Source organism: Triturus cristatus, chromosome 2_1, assembly GCF_964204655.1.
Source record: "Triturus cristatus chromosome 2_1, aTriCri1.1, whole genome shotgun sequence".
Taxonomy (NCBI): Eukaryota; Metazoa; Chordata; class Amphibia; order Caudata; family Salamandridae; genus Triturus; species Triturus cristatus.
In genome coordinates, this window is record NC_140581.1 from 468,001,692 (window position 1) to 468,020,895 (window position 19,204).

The 19,204-nt window shown below is 45.9% G+C and overlaps 1 protein-coding gene across 3 annotated transcripts in view; it reads left to right on the top strand.

The window, feature by feature from the left end:
* Positions 1 to 19,204, top strand: part of POC5 (POC5 centriolar protein) — a 373,162-nt gene that overhangs the window by 150,256 nt on the left and 203,702 nt on the right. For all 3 annotated transcript variants that reach the window (XM_085632288.1, XM_085632289.1, XM_085632290.1), the window contains 2 exons: positions 409 to 513; positions 8,721 to 8,900. In XM_085632288.1, the coding sequence (XP_085488414.1) occupies positions 409 to 513; positions 8,721 to 8,900 (285 nt within the window). The remainder of the gene's footprint in view (positions 1 to 408; positions 514 to 8,720; positions 8,901 to 19,204) is intronic.

Sequence of the window (19,204 nt, forward strand, 5' to 3'; positions counted from 1 at the left end):
CAACTGTGAGCAATTTAACCATTTCCACATATTGCTCTAGTACTGTAAGACAAGATACTGGTTCAATTTCTTTCTTAGGTCATTGTCATTGTCACACAGTTTAGAACATAGGGGGCTATCTTGCAATTTCTGGATATTGCACAATGATTAAAGCCTGTTCTTTTACCCTTTGTGGATCATAGTACTGATTCAAATGGAAATGAATCTGTGTGTAAAGGTTTCGGATGCTTCCTTTTTTGTCCAAGTATTTTTGTTAAATGTCTTTTTTGGTTCGTTTGTGCATGGACTTGTTGATGGAATTTGCTTTCTTTGTCAGTGGTACTTTGAATTTTGGATGCAGAGTGCATCAAGACACAAATTCTTTCAAATCTGTTTTAATGTTCAATAATAACTATATGTAATTCACAGGTGATCAATAATTTGACAAAAGCAATTGAAAAGCAGAAAGAGAGGCTGTCTGTAATGAAATCATTTACACAATGGAGGCTTGAGCACGCAGAAAGTCGGCAAGAGGTGGGTATGAACTTCGACCCATAAACAGTATAAAAAGTTACCAATTCTTTGTGTTCTCATATAACTCGTTTGGTGCTATATCTAATAAACCATCAAAAATTGCTTGTTGCACCAAAATTAACAATATATATGAATTCCTATATTTGCTCCATGGTGCTATGACTACATACTTTGCCAATTTAACTTCGAACACCATTATTTCACCTTCAATTCCTTGGTTCACATTTGCTTCCACTGACCTATACTACGACATAGTTCCTGTCTCAAAATTGGCTAGAAGTAAAGTTAGAATACTAAATTATCCACCTCGAAGTAATGGTAGGTAAAGTAATTGTACTCAAAGTGGTTGTGATCCAGATCACAGAAATCCATAATGACTACTCGCAGGCATGTGGAGTTCAGATCTCATACTCCTTAAAGAGAAAAAATCCTCTAATTGGTGAAATAGAGCAACTTTTTTCAACTTTTTGTAGAGCCTGTTATCTTTAGTTTCCCTATTTTGGAGTGAGTTGAACCCTATAACAGATGCCCCTGCTTGAGGCATTATTGATTGACAGAATTGGCCAAGGAACTTCTAAGCACTTAATCATGAATTATTTTTCTTGTTATAGAGATGCATTCAGGTGCCATTGTTTCAGTGAGTCATTAGTTTCTAGAAAATACAATTTCCTGTCTTCATCGACTGAAATTGCCAACCCCATCTAATTAACTTTTGAGATCTTGGAAAAAAAAATCACTCCAAGTGAGTTCCATGAGCAGAAGAGAAAATGAATCACTATTGCATACTTGCCATTCCCTCCAAATATCCACAAGGCTGTATGTGGGAATTCAGTTGCCTAACCTCTATTTTGTACTACTGTTTGGTCTGTTTTTGGCACCAATGGTGTTTTACAATGATTATGGCAGTCACAGTTGCACATCTACATCAGGAAATCCATTTATACCCTTGACACCCACACAGAAGCCTTGGTTTGTGCGCTACTCTGAGAATATAGTGCTGAAAAGGTTGTATTTGACCTAGTTTGCGGAGCCATAGTATATCAGTCCCTGATACACCAGTAACAAATGAGAACCACCTCATTTGGGGCCTTGATGACCCGGTTTGTCCAGTGGCTTCCTAACAGTGTCTTATAAACCACATACATAGTAAACTTAGCTTCATTATGTTACATGTAGGTTTTAACAATCCATGTATTGCTTTAGAAAAAAAATCGAACATGCCTGTATGAAAAATACTATGGGGGAGCATGGTTCTACGGGGGGCGAGGGGGTGCCATCATTATCTGGATCAAAGGTTCTGGTTGGCAAATGCAGGAATTTTGGCTTATATAATGTTAGAAAATGAGTGACAGTTGCGTCTGGGAGGGGGTGTAAAGGGATTGGGGAGAAACATCTATGCACAAGTTATGCATAGTAAGGGGTTATTTGCATGAAGAGTAAATATTACTTGCTGCAGGGAGTGCTGAGGAAACAAGCTTCAAACTAGACGTATGTGCTGATATTAATGCACGGAAGTAGACTGTTTGGAGTAGTGTTCCTATTGCAGGATGGCACCTGACAGCCCTGTCCGCTTTCTGTGCCTGTTGTTCAATGCTTACATCTTTAATTACTTTCAGTGAAATTGGAATGCAAAGGTTGCAGTCAGAAGGCACACAGTTTACACAGAGGTGAAAGAAGTGCTCTCCTTCACAGATGTAGCAAAATATAATGGATCGCGCTACTTCCTACCAAGTGGTTCATCTACATGTCTAATTCAATACGCTGGATTTGTTGCACTGCATGTTACTACTCCAAAACGTAAAAATGATAGGAGCGATTAAAAGGTGAGATGGACAGAATGAATGAGGACAGAGGAAGAGGACTAAACTTGCCCCTATTGTCTTTGATGTGTTACTCCTTAACTTATAAATATTGAAAATGTGATTGGTGGCCATTGTTGACAGGTATGTGAACGAAAATAGTAAAAAGGCAAAGGAAGTAAAAGAGGTAAAAAGTAAAGACAGTTTTGTATAGTAATGTTTCATCTTTTAGTCCTCCTTTATAAAAGATCATTACATTCTCTTGTCTAAATTTAGTATTTCATAACCACCATTTTGGGCACACTTGTCTTGTCAGAGGGCAGAGAGAAATTGTGCAAATGTATCCCTCTCAGAGCAGTCATTAAAATGGACTGCCAGTTTTATTTCCACCCAGTGCTCCGCTGGATCGCTCGTTGGAAATGATCCTGCTCGCTAGAGGAGTTACTCTGGCCGCCATTCTGCCCAAATCTCTCCTGAGGTCCAGCTTTTATAATGTACTTAGTGGGGGCGTGGCCAACTGCCGTCAGGAATGGTCGCTCGGTAGCTTAGCTCCAGAGCACCATCCCTGAAATATCCGCTTAAACTGTGATCACCCCCCCCGGCCGAAGTGCCGCCCGAGACGTTCCTTGTCAGTTGTGAAGAGGTTGGGAGCTGGGGGCTGACTTTCATGGAGATCGAGATTGCTGCCGGAGTTGGGCTCCGGCGAGCTGGCGCTGCCGAGGACGCCCCTGTGACCGGAAGCGACCTTGGGCGGTTGGAGGGCGCTAATCGAGACCGGTGCGGAGACCTGGATTTGGCAAGGGCCATGATAGCAGTTTGGACAACGCGACTCGCGGCGGCAGCCTACCGCCCTACGCCGGCCAAGAGTGACGAAGCCGGCGCTCGAGCGGAGAGGCTGTGGCTGCATGGAGAGGCGGCGCTCCGCTGCTGCGAGGCGGAGCTGCCTAGGGAGCACGCAGCTGAGCGCGATCCCCATCAGAGGACCCAGCGCCTAGCGAACTCAACACTCAGCCAGCACCAGAGCAGGTCAGGGGCCCAGGTGGGGGCTTGTGAAGAAGTTGGACACCGGAGATCTTGAGCGCATGAGTGGCCGCACCCGGGGGGTGAACTCTCGACTGTTGCGCGCAATCTGGGAGCTTTTACATCCGAGGGCGGTTCGGGGCCCAGCAACACTTCCAGGGGGGGCCTGCCAGACCCAGTGGTCTGCCTGGGTGAAAAGAGACTGGGGAGAGTAGAGGACATCGCCCCACGACCAGAAGAAGTGTGTTGCTGCAGCGGGTAAAAGATCCTGGGCCGGTGGCGCTGGGGAGGCCCAGAAGGTCTGTGTGCCTGTTAATGACGGGGCCAAAGGTTCCTATGTATTGGCCACGCTTGTTCCCGGATCCCAGTTACTTAGTGGTGGTGGCGGTGGGGCCGGGGTGGACTCTGTTATATTTACAACTGTTACGGGGATGGAGTTGCTCAAGTTCCCTGAAGTTGTTTAAGGGTGGGCGACAGGCACTCTGCATGTTGGGGGTGGCAGGCGGTTCTTGTCCCGCTGAGCAGGGAGGGGGTGTGGAGTTAAACAGAAGTTGGGGGGAATGGGGTGGACTGGTTGGAGGATTTTTTGGTTTTGTTTAGGAATTTTTTGGTTCCTTGCATCGGACAGTGACAACTTTGGCTAGCGAATATCTCACGTGGCATTGGTACTGTTGACAGTGGTATTATGTTTTGCGACAAGTTCGGGGCAACTGATCACCTCAGCTTGGTTCTGGTTAATAATTGCGAGGGTACACGTGCAGACTACCGACTCCTCTTATTGATGGTACACTTATTGTGTTCTGCTGACACCTGGACAGGGACTTAGAGCGTCCACCTGGAATGTGAATGGCCTTTGGGACAAAATTAAAAGGGGTATAGTCCTGCAATATATACACCACCATGAACTTGACATAGTGCTGCTACAGGAGACTCACTTGATGGGAAATACATGCATGGAACTGAATAGGAAGAGTTACTGCATGATTGTACATTCTGGATTTACCACAGGCTCGAGAGGGGTGGGTATACTTCTGCATAGGGGTTGTCTGTACATGGTACAAAACACCTGGACAGACGTGCTAGGTAGATATGCATGGGTATGTGGGAAGGTAGAGTAGTCAATGTGGTTTTTGTGTATGCTTCTCCTGGACTACAGCGCCCAACTTTGCAAGATATAGGGGCTTTGATATTGGCCCTGCCTGTAGAATCCTTAATACTGGGGGGTGACTTTAATTTGACTATGGACGGTCTCCAAGACCGACTTCCGCCTAGACCTGACCCACTTCAGGGCTCTCAACTCCAGGGCTTTGCTGACGCTCTTGGGGTGGGGGATGTATGGAGGTGGTCGCACCCTCATCACACACATTATACGCACCAGTCGGGTGTCCATGGCAGTCCATCTCAGATTGACTACCTATTCACTCATGCGCACGACATACGAGATTTCATTGAACCCATGACATTGGCGCGAGGTATATCAGACCACTCCCCCCGTTGTGACGGTCTTTGGCGTTCGGCATGTTAGGTGTCCCGGCCCAATTAGGATACAGCCGGGGGCAGTAAAGATACCTCACATTAGGGAAGGCCAGATACAGACTATTACTTCGATGAAAACGTGGGATCGGTCAAGTCGGCAGTTACACTTTGGGGGGCATATGGCGTGGTGATCAAGGGCAGGGCGTTGTCGCTGATGGTAGGCCACAGAACTGAGCGCAACAAGAGAGTGGTCGAACTAGAAAGAACATTTTACACCCGGATGGGGCCTTCGCTCAGGATCCCAATCCTGACACACAACACAGGATCGGACTAAAGAGGCAAGATTATTAACAGCTGCTGCTGGAGGAAGCTACTCTGCGATCCCTAGCCACGCGTCACCAGATTTATGAACCGGGCGAGCGTACAGGTAAGCTCCTGGCGTGGCTGGTGCGTAAGGAACAGGCAGCGAAATGGGTAAGAGCGATAACAGGCCCGAGTGGCACGTTGATCACGGACCCCCAGGGGATTGCAGAAACGTTTGCGTCTTACTTTGAAGAGGTGTATCAGGTCCCACAGACTTCATAAGCCTTGATGGCGGTGGACCTTCTGGCCACTATAGATGTGGTGAGCCTCTCGCCTCAAGATGGAGAGGCACTGGATGCGGATCTCCCAGTGGAAGAGGTCCAAAAAGTAATATCGGATGTTCGGTCGGGTAAAGCGATGGGTCCTAACGGCATACCCATCGATCTTCTTAAACCAATGGCTACGAAGCTAGCGCCCCACTTTTTAAACTTGTATACGAATGCTATGACTCAGGGCTGCTGCCAGCTGATATGCGCAATGCCGCCATTGTAGTGATTCATAAGCCCGGTAAACCGGCGAAGGAGTGCAAATCGTATCGCCCTATCTCGCTGCTCACGGTGGAAGCGAAAATCCTGGCCAAGCTAATAGCTAATCGTTTGGTCCCGTATCTCTATGATTTAATTCATCCAGATCAGTCCGGCTTTATGCCCGGTAGGAATACGGCTAGAAATCTCCGTCGTGTTCACAGAATACTGGGGCGGCTGGATACTATTGAGGAGGAAGCGATCTTATAGTCACTGGATGCCGCAATGGCGTTCGACACTGTTGAGTGGGACTATCTCTTTGCTGTCCTCGACCGCATGGGGTTTGGTCCCAAACTGATTGGATGGATCAGGTTGTTATATGAGCGACCCACGGCACATATCACGGTTAATAATCACTGCTCCGCCTCTTTTCCCCTTCGACGGGGCATGAGACAGGGCTTCCCGCTGTCGCCGCTCCTCTTTGCCATGGTGTTGGAACCGTTGGCAGTCTGGGTAAGGGGTGACCCGGAAATTAGGGGCCTTAAATGGACCAGCGCACACGAGGACCGAATATCGCTCTACTGGGACGATATTTTGTTCTACTTGGCCTCACCAGCACGCTCTCTACGTCATGTCCTGCACATTTTTCACATCTTTGGGGCACACTCGGGGTATCAGATAAACTGGTCCAAATCCCAAATGTATGCACTTTGGGGAGAACCCCCATATAGCCCTAGAGGCTACGACATCCCAGTGGAAGTACAAGGTTTTCGATATTTGTGCATTTTTATTACACCAGACGTTAATCTTTTCTATGAGCGGAATCTTAAGATGCCCCTGCAACGCTTGAAGTCGGATGAGACGCATTGGAGGTCGTTGCCCCTTACTCTTTTGGGACCCGCCTCCCTGTTTAAAATGCTTGCACTCCCGGGCTTTCTCTATGCCTTGGAAAATGCTCCTAATCCGATCCCCGATTCCTATTTTTCGCAAATTGAAGGGGTGATGCGGTGGTTGCATTGGGAGGGTCGGCCCCCACGGATTGCCATAAACAAACTCACCAAGTGGTAGTATGACGGGGGTATAGGGCTGCCGGATTTACGTCTTTATTATCAGGCATCGCAGTTGACAGCCATTAACAGATGGGTGTTTGGACCCCACGATGATCCTAATTTCAGGACTGACCATTGGCTGATGGGGAAGGGGGAGGGGGATATAACAGGGCACTTTATACAAATCATCGTAAATTACAGTTGACCGGCTCCACGGCCCGCACGGTGGAAGTGTGGCACACACTCTAGCGTAAGCTAGGGTGGCATAACCATCTTACTAAGGCGACTCTGTTGTGGGAACCAGATATCTTAGGACACCTCAGCGCATGTCCAGGGTTTGACAAGTGGGACTTGATTGGGATTTCTAGGGTGGGGGATTTGTGGGTGAAGGGGAAGAAGGCCACGTTTAGACCTTCAAATGAAATACCACCTTGCATACTCAGAGACTTTTAGGCATATACAAATTAGCCATGCCATTGACTCAGCCCTCCCAGGGGTCCCCCCTTCCAGACTCCTCCCCGCTGGAAGACCGACTATTGTTAGATCCAATGGACCGTAAAGACCTCTCCCTCACGTATAAAAAATTAGTGAATAACCGGCTAGACCCCATGTTGAAATTACGGTCGAGCTGGGAGCGCGATCTGGGGGAGATGAGGACTGGAGGGAGGCGCTTGCTTCTCTCAGGGAGGTGGCGATTCCTATGCGACTCCGACTGGTTCAGCTTAAGGTGCTCCACAGGGTCTATTTTGATGCCAAATTATTGTCTAGGTTGGGTAGGAGGCCGGACCCACTCTGCCTAAGACGATGCAACCAGACTGGTACATTCACACACATCATCTGGGACTGCCCCCACATCCAACAATATTGGACGGATATCACCAGGTAACTAACTAGGGCTTGTGGCAAAACTATTCAACCATCCCCCAAATTATGCCTGCTCAATATTTTGGAGGCGACTGATCTTTCACAGACGGAACAATTGTGGGCCACCATGGGGTGGAGCATAGCCAAACGCAACATTGCCCAGAAGTGGGGGGCTGATGAGCTGCCATGGGTAAGGGACTGGGCGACTGACATGGGCTATGCCATGATTGCTGAAGAAACAGTATTTAAGGGACGAGGTTGCCCCAAAAAGTGGGACCACAAATTGGGAAAGTGAAATAAATATAGGGGTGATATCTGCATCTCTCCCACCGTGGAACTGAGGAGGGAGAGGCCAACATTGATGAACAAGCTGGATGGGACTGTGGGGACCCCCTCACCAGGCAGCCAACACTAGGGCGTCTCAGTACTTGTGCCAAATACCTGTTTCCGCATGTTCTAGACCATGTAAAGATGTAGTAACTGTAACAGCCGAAATAATCTCCAGTGAGAGAAGTTCTATGTATCCTTGACCCTGCATAAGTTGTGGAGCATTGTCTTGATTTTGTTTTGCCTTGCCACTGATAACTGTACAATGCTTGAACCGATGCTTTTTGTTATTAATAAAAATTGTAAAAAAAAAAAAAATGTACTTAGTCCTTAGAAACTCACACATATGGTGGTGGATCCCGAAGAGATAATTGGGTTCCTCTCCCCAAGACTAATTTTAATTCTCATTGAGGTTCTACCTGCCTCCTCTAACCCCAGAGCACTAATGTTCAATCAATGTATGTGTTGCTAGCATGTGTCAAAGCATTTGCATAGGCATGTACCTAATCAAATATGACACGGTTTGCCTGGAAAGCTATGTGGGGCACTTCCATTTCAGCACATATCTTGGTGCCTCTAAACAGTACAGCATAGAGCCTGAGAGCTTTAAGGATAATTGTACATTACCTAGAGTGTAGTTCAATGAAGACCTTTTTCATATTGAAATTTTTAATTGCCATCTCTTGCTTAGTAGAAATGATTAGAAGGAAATGCCGTACAAAAGTTATGGACTTAGGAAATATAAAAGTAGTGGTAAGAACTTATTTTCTGTGTTCAGTTTTTATTATTGTATCTTTAGATCAATTATTGAAGCAATGCTAATGAGGAATTTTATCACATTCAAGGCTTATGCACGGAACCTAGCGGATAAGCACTACACCATGGCTTTAATGAAGAAAGCATGGCGCGCCTGGCATTCTATCATTCAAGCAAATTGGAAAGACCGAGTAGAGAAAGCATGTCGAACTCGAGCTGAAGAAGTTTGTGTTCAGCTGTCTAATGATTATGAAGCTAAAATTGCACAGGTAACTCAGATATTTTTCTCTTTAAATGTTTTCAAGCCTTGCTACTAATCCTAGATCATTTGGACAAGTAGGCTACCTTTAAAATCCTTGCAATAATATTCCGGCATATTTGATATCCTCCTGGTGCTCCTAACCATTTGAATACTTGGGCTACGGGTGGATCATAAAATATATTATGAAAATTACTCAAGCAGACTCACTGCCTCAGCCTTTAAAGCTGAAACACTCTCAGGTCAGAAGGGAACTTAAGTGCTTTACGTGAGCAGAGCTAGTTCTTTATAATAACTATACAGTAGAGGTGTAAAGATCATGCCTTTGGAGACAAAGGCTGTTATGTTATAACACTGAAGGAAAATTCAAAGAATTGATAATGTATAAATCTTCTTCTGATTCTCTAGGTTTATTCTCCTGGATATCTGGTATATTGTGGTTAATGAATAAAAGTTATACAAAAAGCTGTGCATTGTGGCAAAGGTACATCCGTTGAATTAATTGTGGGAGCAGTTATTTAATACAATGCCCATTTACAGCTATAAGCCCTTCTACTCATTACTGGCAAAAGACAAAGTATTTACAAAAACATGACTGGCAGATACATGAGAATACCGTGCTAAATAAATCTGCATCCTATTTGGTATTATTGACACATTCCAGGGGGAGGAGGTATCTCCACCCACTCCCCTACTCCAGAGAGCCGAATTGACAGTAAAGACTTAACATATCTTAGAAAATTGCAGATGGGCAGCAACCGAATTGTTACTGGACATTTCGCTGAAAACTTGACTGGAATTTGTGAGCAGGATTTTCACAATTGAAGCAATGGTCTGATTTCAGACATCCCTGAGGTTTAAAGACTTTTGCAGCAGCATGGAAGTAGTTACAGAATTTTTCCTGAAAGTTGGGACTTACAAAATGTCTGTTTCTGCAGGACTAGGACTGATTATCACAGGTCCGCTGTAAAGGGTAAATTAAAAAATGTTAACTAGATTTAATAAGCGAACTGATTATTTGTGTAGTCTTCATTTTTAGACCAGATATGAATTAAATGTTTAATGTGTGGCTTGAAATAAATATGTTGGTATTTAGGGCCTGTTTTAAGAGTTTGTCGGACGGGTACTTCATAAAAAATGTGATGCTTATCCAGTCCGCCTATTTACAAGGTCATTATATCCTATCACACTTGTAATAAGGCATGATATCCGTCACGTTTGTGACGGAATCCCCATCTGCCAAACTCTAAATCCAGCCCATAATGTTGTTGGCACACTATTTCCATTAGTGTTATTTGTTTGGTAGTTAATGAGTTAAAATGTGAAATGTTATTATTTTGTCTAGCTTTGTATAAAAAAAATAATCTGTGCAAGTATAATATGAAATTGTATTGAATTGCATCTTACAGATTGTATAACTGGTTGTTGGAAATAATGTGTGTAATGTTATGGTGCTAGTATTTTATTGAAACAAACACAAGGAGATGATGGACGGAGCGCTGAAACTTTTCAGACACTCCCCCCCAGTCACAGATCTGGGTTGAATCCATCATCATTCTTTAGCTCACTTCACCACCTCAGTTCGGACCTAGCTATATGCAAATCAGTCTTGACCCTGTGCCTCATGGGAACAGTCCAGCCTGAACTGCCAAGCCAGCAGCAGCGGTCCGTGGAGGGAGTTCCGTGGGGCGGGAAGGCGGGGCGGAGGAGGGGCAGGGTGGGGGGTACTAAACACCGGAATATGGATAATTCAAGGTAAGTAAACAATTAAATAAATAAAACGAATTTCGTAGCCCGCGCTGCACCGCATTTTGTGATGCAGGGCGCGCTACGAAATTCGTTTTATTTATTTAATTGTTTACTTACCTCCAATTATCCATGTTCCGGTGTTTAGTAACCCCCACCCTGCCCCGCCTTTCCGCCCCACGGAACTCCCTCCACGGACCGCTGCTGCAAGCCAGGTATTCCCTGACCCGGAAACCAGCATCCTAGGACCGGTTTCTGGTTAACACCCTTCATCAGCCAGGCTGGCTTGAATCCAGTGGCAAAGTGAGCAAGGGACCCACGTCTTAGTATACCCTGCTAACTTAGGGCGAACAAAGCAAACACAAGGAGATGATGGACGGAGCGCTGAAACTTTTCAGACACTTGCCCCCAGTCACAGATCTGGGTTGAATCCATCATCATTCTTTAGCTAACTATTTTATTTAAAGCATCAGTTTATTGTAAGTCGGTATGTATCAACATGATAGCTTTATACTTTATTATTACTGTGTACATTTTATTAACGAATATAAATTAAGTTGTCATTGTCGATGATTTTAATAAATGTGCATTATAAATTAAGCGTGCTGTAGGTAAGAGTTCAGCTCAAGTCACCATGGTGATGGTAAAATGTATAGTTAAGGTCATATCTAAACCTTTGAATTTCTAGCATTTTTAGGTTTTGGGGGTAGCATCTACTACACCTTAGTCCAGAGGTCTTCAAACTTTTTTGCTCTGAGCCCCCCTAACCCAATTTTTTTTGAAGTAGGGCCCCCCTCCAAAACGTTATGGATAATTGTGAGGGATAGGACTGAGCGCAGAGAGTGGTGCTTATGATATAATATCAGGGGCACTTTTTCAGTAGCTAATACTTCACACTAACTGTGAGATGTATAAAAGAGCAAACCCATATAAACTGAACTAAACAAAAAATACTACTCCCATTAATTGAGGTCTTCATGCTCTTGGGTCTCAATGCAATTGCACCTTCTGGGCCAACGGTAGCTGCAGCCATGAATAGTAGGTGAGCCCCTCTGTCTCTTTCACCCCTTCCCCACCACATCTGCCCATCACTCCATTCTTGAAACAGATTCTCTGTCCCTAACAGAAAAAATGAGCGCCCATGTGTGAACCACCTTATCCCTAATGTTCTCCTCATGTCTTATTGTAAAGTATGAGACAGTCTTATTTGTGATGCAGTGGGCCCTTCACACTCTTGGGCCCCAGTGCCACTTTGCTTGCTTCACTAATGAGACCTACTGCCTTGCGAAGCTGGAAGTCTTCTCTACCCCATGTTAAAGTCCTCCTCCCACCCTCCTTTCTGCCATCTCCCTGAAGCCTAAAGCTAAAGTGTGTCCTCTGCTCAAATTATTCTCTCTCTTGGGCCATTGGTCTGATGCCGGACACAACACTGACACAGCAAGGGTGGACTGAGCCCTACTGCAAGGAAGGAATGAGTAAAGCAGCAATAATAAGGATTTAGTTGGGCCCTCACACCCCTGGGTCCTGATGCCATGCAGCCCAAATGATACCTACTCTTCTGCCCATTCCACTGGCTGTTATTTCTAAGTCTGACACCCAAAGCAGACAGTCTGCCCCTTGGTTTCGAAAAATGGAGGAAAATATCCACATTCTTCCCTGTTGCTTGTAATCCGGACTCTAATGCTAACAAGGAAAATGGCTTGTGCTAGCGCCACCCTCATTATTGGTGTGCATTGGCCCCTCGCACCATTGTACCAGTGCCAATGCAGCTGCTGTACTAATGGTAGTGGTGGCCAAAAAAAGAAAAATAAACCTGCATTTCTGAACACTTTCTTCAGGCATCTCTCTGAGGATAGGGGGAAGCGGTCTCATTTATAAACGAAAAAATTCAGTTCCACATAGCGCATCCTCCTCTGGTCTATCTCTTTTGATGCTGTCCATGCATTTCACGCCTTTACTCTTTCTGCTGGGCCATTACCCAGAAACCACAGGGGTCCGGGCACTTGGGCCTTTGAATATGACCCTTTTGGTCTCTTCCCTTGTACCCTCTCAACTCACCTGAAAGGACATCTGCATGTAAACAGAGGCCAAAGTTGGCAGGGGGGATGAGGACTAAGGTGCCCATGTGTTTTTAATTTTGCAAAGACTTGCCATATTAAAAACAACCATCCCAGATATGTTAACAGGGAGCTGGAGGTACTCTGTGTGAGAGCTCAAGGAGGGGGTGTAATGTGATTTAATTTATGGGATAACTTGAAGCACCATCATGGCAAAAAAATAATTATTTTTTAGAGGCAATGTAGGGATGTTGAGTTTTGAAAAGTGTACTTTTAATGGTCTTATAAAAAAATCCTGCAATAGGTACAGTCTGGTTAGCTATTACTAATATGTATTCTTTGAAAGTACTTGTGTTATCTTATAAAGGGCCGCTGGAATTATGCGAGTCTGCAGCCGTGACATTTTTCACATATTTATGGATTTGCAGATTTTAAAAAAATGTGATTGAAGCTCAAATGGATCAAAAGTTACTAAAAACATGGTGACGTGTTTGTGCGCATTGAAAGCCCTTCACAAAGGGTAGCTGGCCAACTTTCAGTGGCTTAGTTCTGTATTTAGCTGTTAAATTGCTACTAATGAAGTGAAATCTGTGCCTAGTCAGTACTACCAAGTGAATAAAATTTCAAAATAATTAATACTAGTAAAAATGTGCTTCATTATACTGCATAATTTGTCTATGGTGCTCCTGTGCCACATAATATCATTGACCCTGATGACATACGCAAAATCATTGTGTGGCAACCTATCTTAGACTGCGTTTAATACAATTTTAGAATAATGCCTTGCATATTCACATTGCTTTCTGTTACATGCTAGGACCTAAACACATTATAAATTCACATGCATTTATTTAACACCTCATTTCTCACTTGTAGGCCTGATCATTATTTGAAATGCAGTTGCTGAACATGTAAATTCAACAAAATACTTATAAAATATTTTGTTATTTTTAGCCAAGCTGTTGACTTCGCAACCCCCAAGGTTCAGGATCACAGCTGCCTTACTTTTCTCAACACTTCAACTGTCACGTAAATGAAGTCAGCCTGGAAACGTGAAAAATAAGCAAAGTTCCTCTTCCAGGCCATCTTCATTCTTAAGTACTTAATGAGGCATTTGCGCCCCCCTGGGACTGCCGCCACGGACCCCCAGGGGGGCGTGCCCCACAGTTTGACGACCTCTGCCTTAGTCAACATTCATTTCCTTAAGATTACGTTTTTGGGGTTTTCCCATAACATTTCTTAGTTTAAATGTTTAACTAATGATATCTTAAAGGTTGATGCAAGTAAAGTACACCTGTAGTTAGCAATAGTAGGGTCTGTTATAACTTGTTTTTCAAAAACTATTTGTTTGTAAACATTTCTCAGCTAAGCACTCAAAGTTTGGGTTTCGGTTGCCTTTTCTTCCCAGGGTTTCATAGATGACATTCCTTATAGAATTAAATGTGATCTCCTACATTTTTGGGGCTTAAGCCCTGGTGACTGTCGCAATATGTCCATATCATATCCACATTTCCTTTGTATGTGGTGTCTTGGATCAGATCTTGACACCTCTGACTGTGACTTTTACTCTCATCCATGCACGAAAAGGGACTAGAAGGCCAAACTGTTTTGGCAAGGACATGCATGAACACCCCAAGCAGTCCTTTAATCTCTTCTGGTAAGTCCATGACCAGGAACCATCCCCCAATGGATCTTACTGTGAACAGCACACATAAAAAAACAGCACAGGAAGGAGAAGTCCTCTTCTTCAGAGATGCTCCCTGCTTCCAGGAGTATTCAGAGACTCCGTGTCCTCGTCCTGTGACCTGGCCTCTTCCTCAACTTAGAAGGTGATTCTGAAGAACTAGCTAGTGTTTCTTGTGCCATCTGTCTCCTCCTCCCAGGTCAAGGCCTTTTGACACATCATGTTAGACATTTTGATGATGGCTCCACAAACCTCTAGGCTACTCTCCAGTCCTGAGTTAATCGAAACGTTTTGATGATTCTGCCAGCTCGGAGCCAGATGCCACCTGACTTAACAGTTTTGTCCTCGGAGATATTTCCCAAGTAGCTCCTGCCTATGATGGCATTCAACCTTGTTCTTTACACACCATCTATTACACGCTCTCTGTTACAAATGAGATTTTTTTTAGGCTAGGGCATGTGCCAAAGCCAGGCAGAAACCACCACTCTAGTCAGGGTAAGGGAGTTACACTCTTAAGATAACCCCTGCTCACCCCCTTGGTAGCTTGGCATGAGCAGTCAGGCTTATCTTCGAGGCAGTGTGTAAAGCATTTGCACATAACCAACAGTAATACAGTGTAAGCACTACAAAAGGACACCACACCAGTGTAGAAAAATACCCTATATTTTTATATACTTAAGACAAGACCAAAAACGATACAAATCCACAATCCAGTACTTAAAAATCGTCAGTTATCAAAATATGCTTGAAAAGCAGTTCCTTGATGTCGATAGCTCCATCCGGGGCTATCACGGCGTCGTGAACCAACAAATCCAAACAGTTTTGGCTGACCGCGGAGTCGCTGGCCAGCTACGGTGTCGGGAAGACCCGCAAACAGTACCTTATAGAAATGCAGGGTGTCGGCGACCTCTCGCTGAGCTTCTGAAAGCCCGGCTTCTGCAGGTGTCGGTTCCGGAGGTCAGTGCAGTAGTCGTCGGGCCCTCGAAGTCACACGCTTTGCAGATTGAACTCCTCTCTGTTGAAGTCAGGAGCGTTGGCGTCGGCAGGCGTCTGGTGCGGTGTGCGGTGCCCTCAGGTCGCGGTGCGAGCAGCAGCTCGGTGGCGGCGTCAGATGGCGTCGTCATGAGACCAGGGTCATGGTGCAAAGTGAATGCAGTGCTCATCTCGGTGCTGGCAGGTAACGGTGCAAGCAGTGGCGTTGTCGTTGCTGAAGCGCTGGCGTCGGCTGACAAACTGGAGTCGATGCCGCCGGCGTCTGTTGGCCAAGGCTGCGGTACGGGATGAGAGCGGTGCGTCGTGTAACTTTATGAGCTGTGCCCTCGAACCACGGTGCAAGCAGCGGCGTCTATTTTTGGTGTGGAGCGGCACCGTCGCGAGGCGGTGCAGAGTGCGGTGCCCACAGGTCATGGTGCGAGCAGCGGCTTGGTAGCGGCATCAGCAGGCGGCGTCTGTAAAACCAGGGTCGCGTTGCGGCAGTGCCCTCTGCGGTGCCCTCAGGACACGGAATCGGCGGCGTCTAAGTCGTCGGGTTGCTTTTTCTTCTGTTGCAGCACAAAACACACAGTCCCCAGTACTGAGGGCAGAAGAACTTGAAGTCTTTGTTGTTCCTGAGACTTCTTGAACAGGGGGCAAACTCTACCTCAAGCCCTTGGAGAAACTCCCAAAAATAGATTGTAGAAAGTTCAGTCCAGTCCTTTCACTACCCAAGACAGAAGCAGCCACTGCAGGTCAACACAGCAAAGCACACAGCAAAGTGGTAGTTCCTCCTCTCAGATTCTCCAGCGCTTCTTCTTGGCAGTCTTCTTGGTCCAAAAGAGTTCTAAAGTTCAGGGGTCTGGGCATCATTATTTATATCCCAAAATCCTTTGAGGCATAGAGTGTCTGTGCCCAGCCAGAACCAGTTCTGCCTTCTCTGGTGTGACTTCCTGGCAGGAGGTGGAGACGGCATGGTCAGAGGCAGACCAGGCCGTTTGAGGTGCAAGGAAATCTCCTCCCCCTTCCCCAATTGCATTCCAGTTCTATTCAGCCCTTTCCTGACCCACCTAGACTATCTGGAGCCACTCCTGCTCCCCAGCCTTCTGTCATCCAAAACCCAGGCAGGCAATCCACATTCCAGCAGAGGCACATGGGATGGCTGAGCAAGAAAATACCTACTCTCTAAACGTGGTATTTTCAGACACAGAATGGTAAAAATCACCTTCACTAAAAGATGCATCTTTAGATTCTGAGTTCAGGCATACTAAATTTAATTTTCCTACCTAATTCCCGGGCCAGTTTTGTTTATAAGATGTCATAAACAAACTCCCCATTTTGTCCTATGGGGAACAGGTAGCCTTGCAATATCGAAAAATGAAATTGGCCGTAGTTCACTATCGGGACATGCCACACCCACCAGGACATGTCCTATCTTTCACATACACTGCACCCTGCCCCCAGGGGTACCTCGGGCCTACCCTAGGGGTGGCTGACATGTAAGAAAAGGGAAGGTGAGGGACTGGCAAGTGTGTGCACTGGCCAAGTCGACATGGTAGTTACAAACTGCACGCAGACTCCGCAATGGCGGGTCTGAGTTACCTTTTATGGGCCGTTCGTGTGGGTGGCACAATCCCGTGCTGCAGCCCACCAACGGCATTTGATTCACAGGCCCTGGGACACGCTGTGCACTTTACTAGGGACTGACGCATAAATCAAACAGGCCAATCATGGAAACACCAATTCATAACACATTTTACCACAGAAGCACTTGCACTTTGCCACTTATTAGCAGTGAGAAAAGTGTGCAAAAACACTAAGCCAGCACAAACGGAGGTCCGAAAGCAAAAGCTGCCAAGTCTAACGCATGTCCCCTCCAGCTGAAAGTAGGGAGAACTACCCACCCTCTTGGAAGTTCTCTTCACTAAGGCGGAAGAACCTGGACAGACCATCTGCATTGGCGTGCTCTGTACCAGGACGGTGTTCCGCCGTAAAGTCCATTCCCTGTAGGGAGATGGACCACCTCAGCAGTTTTGGATTCTCACCCCTCATTTACATTAACCATCTGAGAGGCCTGTGGTCGGTCTGAACCCAGAAGGGAGTCCCAAATAGGTAGGACCTCCGCTTCTTCAGTGCCCAGACCACAGCAATAGCCTCTCTTTCCATGGCACTCCACCACTGTTCCCTGGGGAGTAGTCTCCTGCTAAGGAAGACTACAGGCTGGTCTAGGCCCTCTTCGTTCAGTTGTGAGAGCACCGCTCCCACACCATGCTCTGAAGCGTCAGTCTGCATGACAAATTCCTTGGAGAAGTCGGGTGCCTTGAGCACGGTTGCAGTGCACATGGCGGCCTTCAGGGCATCAAAAGCCTTCTGGCAGGACTCAGTCCAGATCACCTTCTTGGGCTGCTTCCTGGAAGTCAGCACTGTCAAAGGGGCAACAATGGTGCCATAACCCTTAACAAACCTCCTGTAGTACCCGGTGAGACCTAAGAAGGCTCTCACCTCTGTCTGGGTCTTGTGGGGGCTCCCAAGCCAGGATGGTGTTGTAAGAAACTGGCTCTATATATACACTGCACCAAAGTGAGGTACAGTGTGTATAGATTCCAAGAGTCCCCAAAGGTAGGCAGAGGTTAAAGTTAGATCGAACCTTACTCTCTAATATTGGTAGCTTGGTCGAGCTGTAAGGCAGTATCAGAGGACAGTGTTAAGCATTTGATGTACACACTCAGTCAGCAAATGAATTCACACACTCAAGAACTGAACTCTAGGCCAATTGTGTTTGTATAAAAATATACTGTTTATTTTTAGAACCAAGCCGGGCTGGTACAGGTAAGCATTAACTATGTTTCAGTAATAAGTTACTGGATATAGGACAGTTTGAAAATGCAATAGAAATTGTACTTTGTTTGATTTACAGGGGAGCAGTAGTATGCAACACTTAGCTAATACAGTACATTGGAATGAATAGGCTTTTTCAATAAATTACAGGTAAGTTACTTTTACATTACTTTTTCTAACTCGGTGCTGGATGCCTAGATTCAGCACTGGGACATTTCCTAGAAACCGGTGAGTAAATGCGTTTTGGTTCTTCGTGCGGTTTTTAAAGAATATTTTCAAATTTTAAAACTCCACAGTGGAGCTGGACATTGAAATGAATAGGCTTTTTCAACAAATTGCAGGTAAGTTTCTTTTACGTTACTTTTTCTACCTAAGTGCTGGATGCCTAGATTTAGCTTTAGATTTTGTCAGTGCCCAGAACCACACCTTTAGCTCCTGACTGGTAATTGAGGGGGGTATCTTACAGGCTTCTTTGGGTTCTGGCTGCCTGTCTGCTGTTTTAGGGTGGGGGGGGGGGCGGGGGGTCACTACACTTGGTAGTGAACGCCCTTCCTACTCCCTCTGTTCTGCCAGCTGAGGAGCCACCAACTCAGGATGGACAGTTGTCTTTTTGTTGGCTAGGGGGGACTTTACCAGTGCCACTTTTGGAGTTCTCCCTTACTGGGATACAATCTCCCTGGCCCACTGGAGCTGTGGCTAACAGTTGCCCACCTTTCCTACCCTGTTTCTTCTTTTTCTTTTGGGGCTTAGCTGCACTAACTGCAGGTTGAGCCTCCCCAGGTTTCTTGGGTGAGGTCTGGTATTGGACCAGTACCTCTCTTTGGCTCAGACCAACCTCTGAGTGGTCATTCCCCAGGAGACAATCAAGGGGTGAGGTCTTTACTGACGTCCACCTTTCTCCATCTAAGGGACCCAGCTAGGGGCACTACAGCCACAGGCATAACAGTGACACCCCCTGGTACAGCCCTTACTCTTCTTGTTTCCCCTGAGACATACTGGTGTGGGAGTACCAACCTG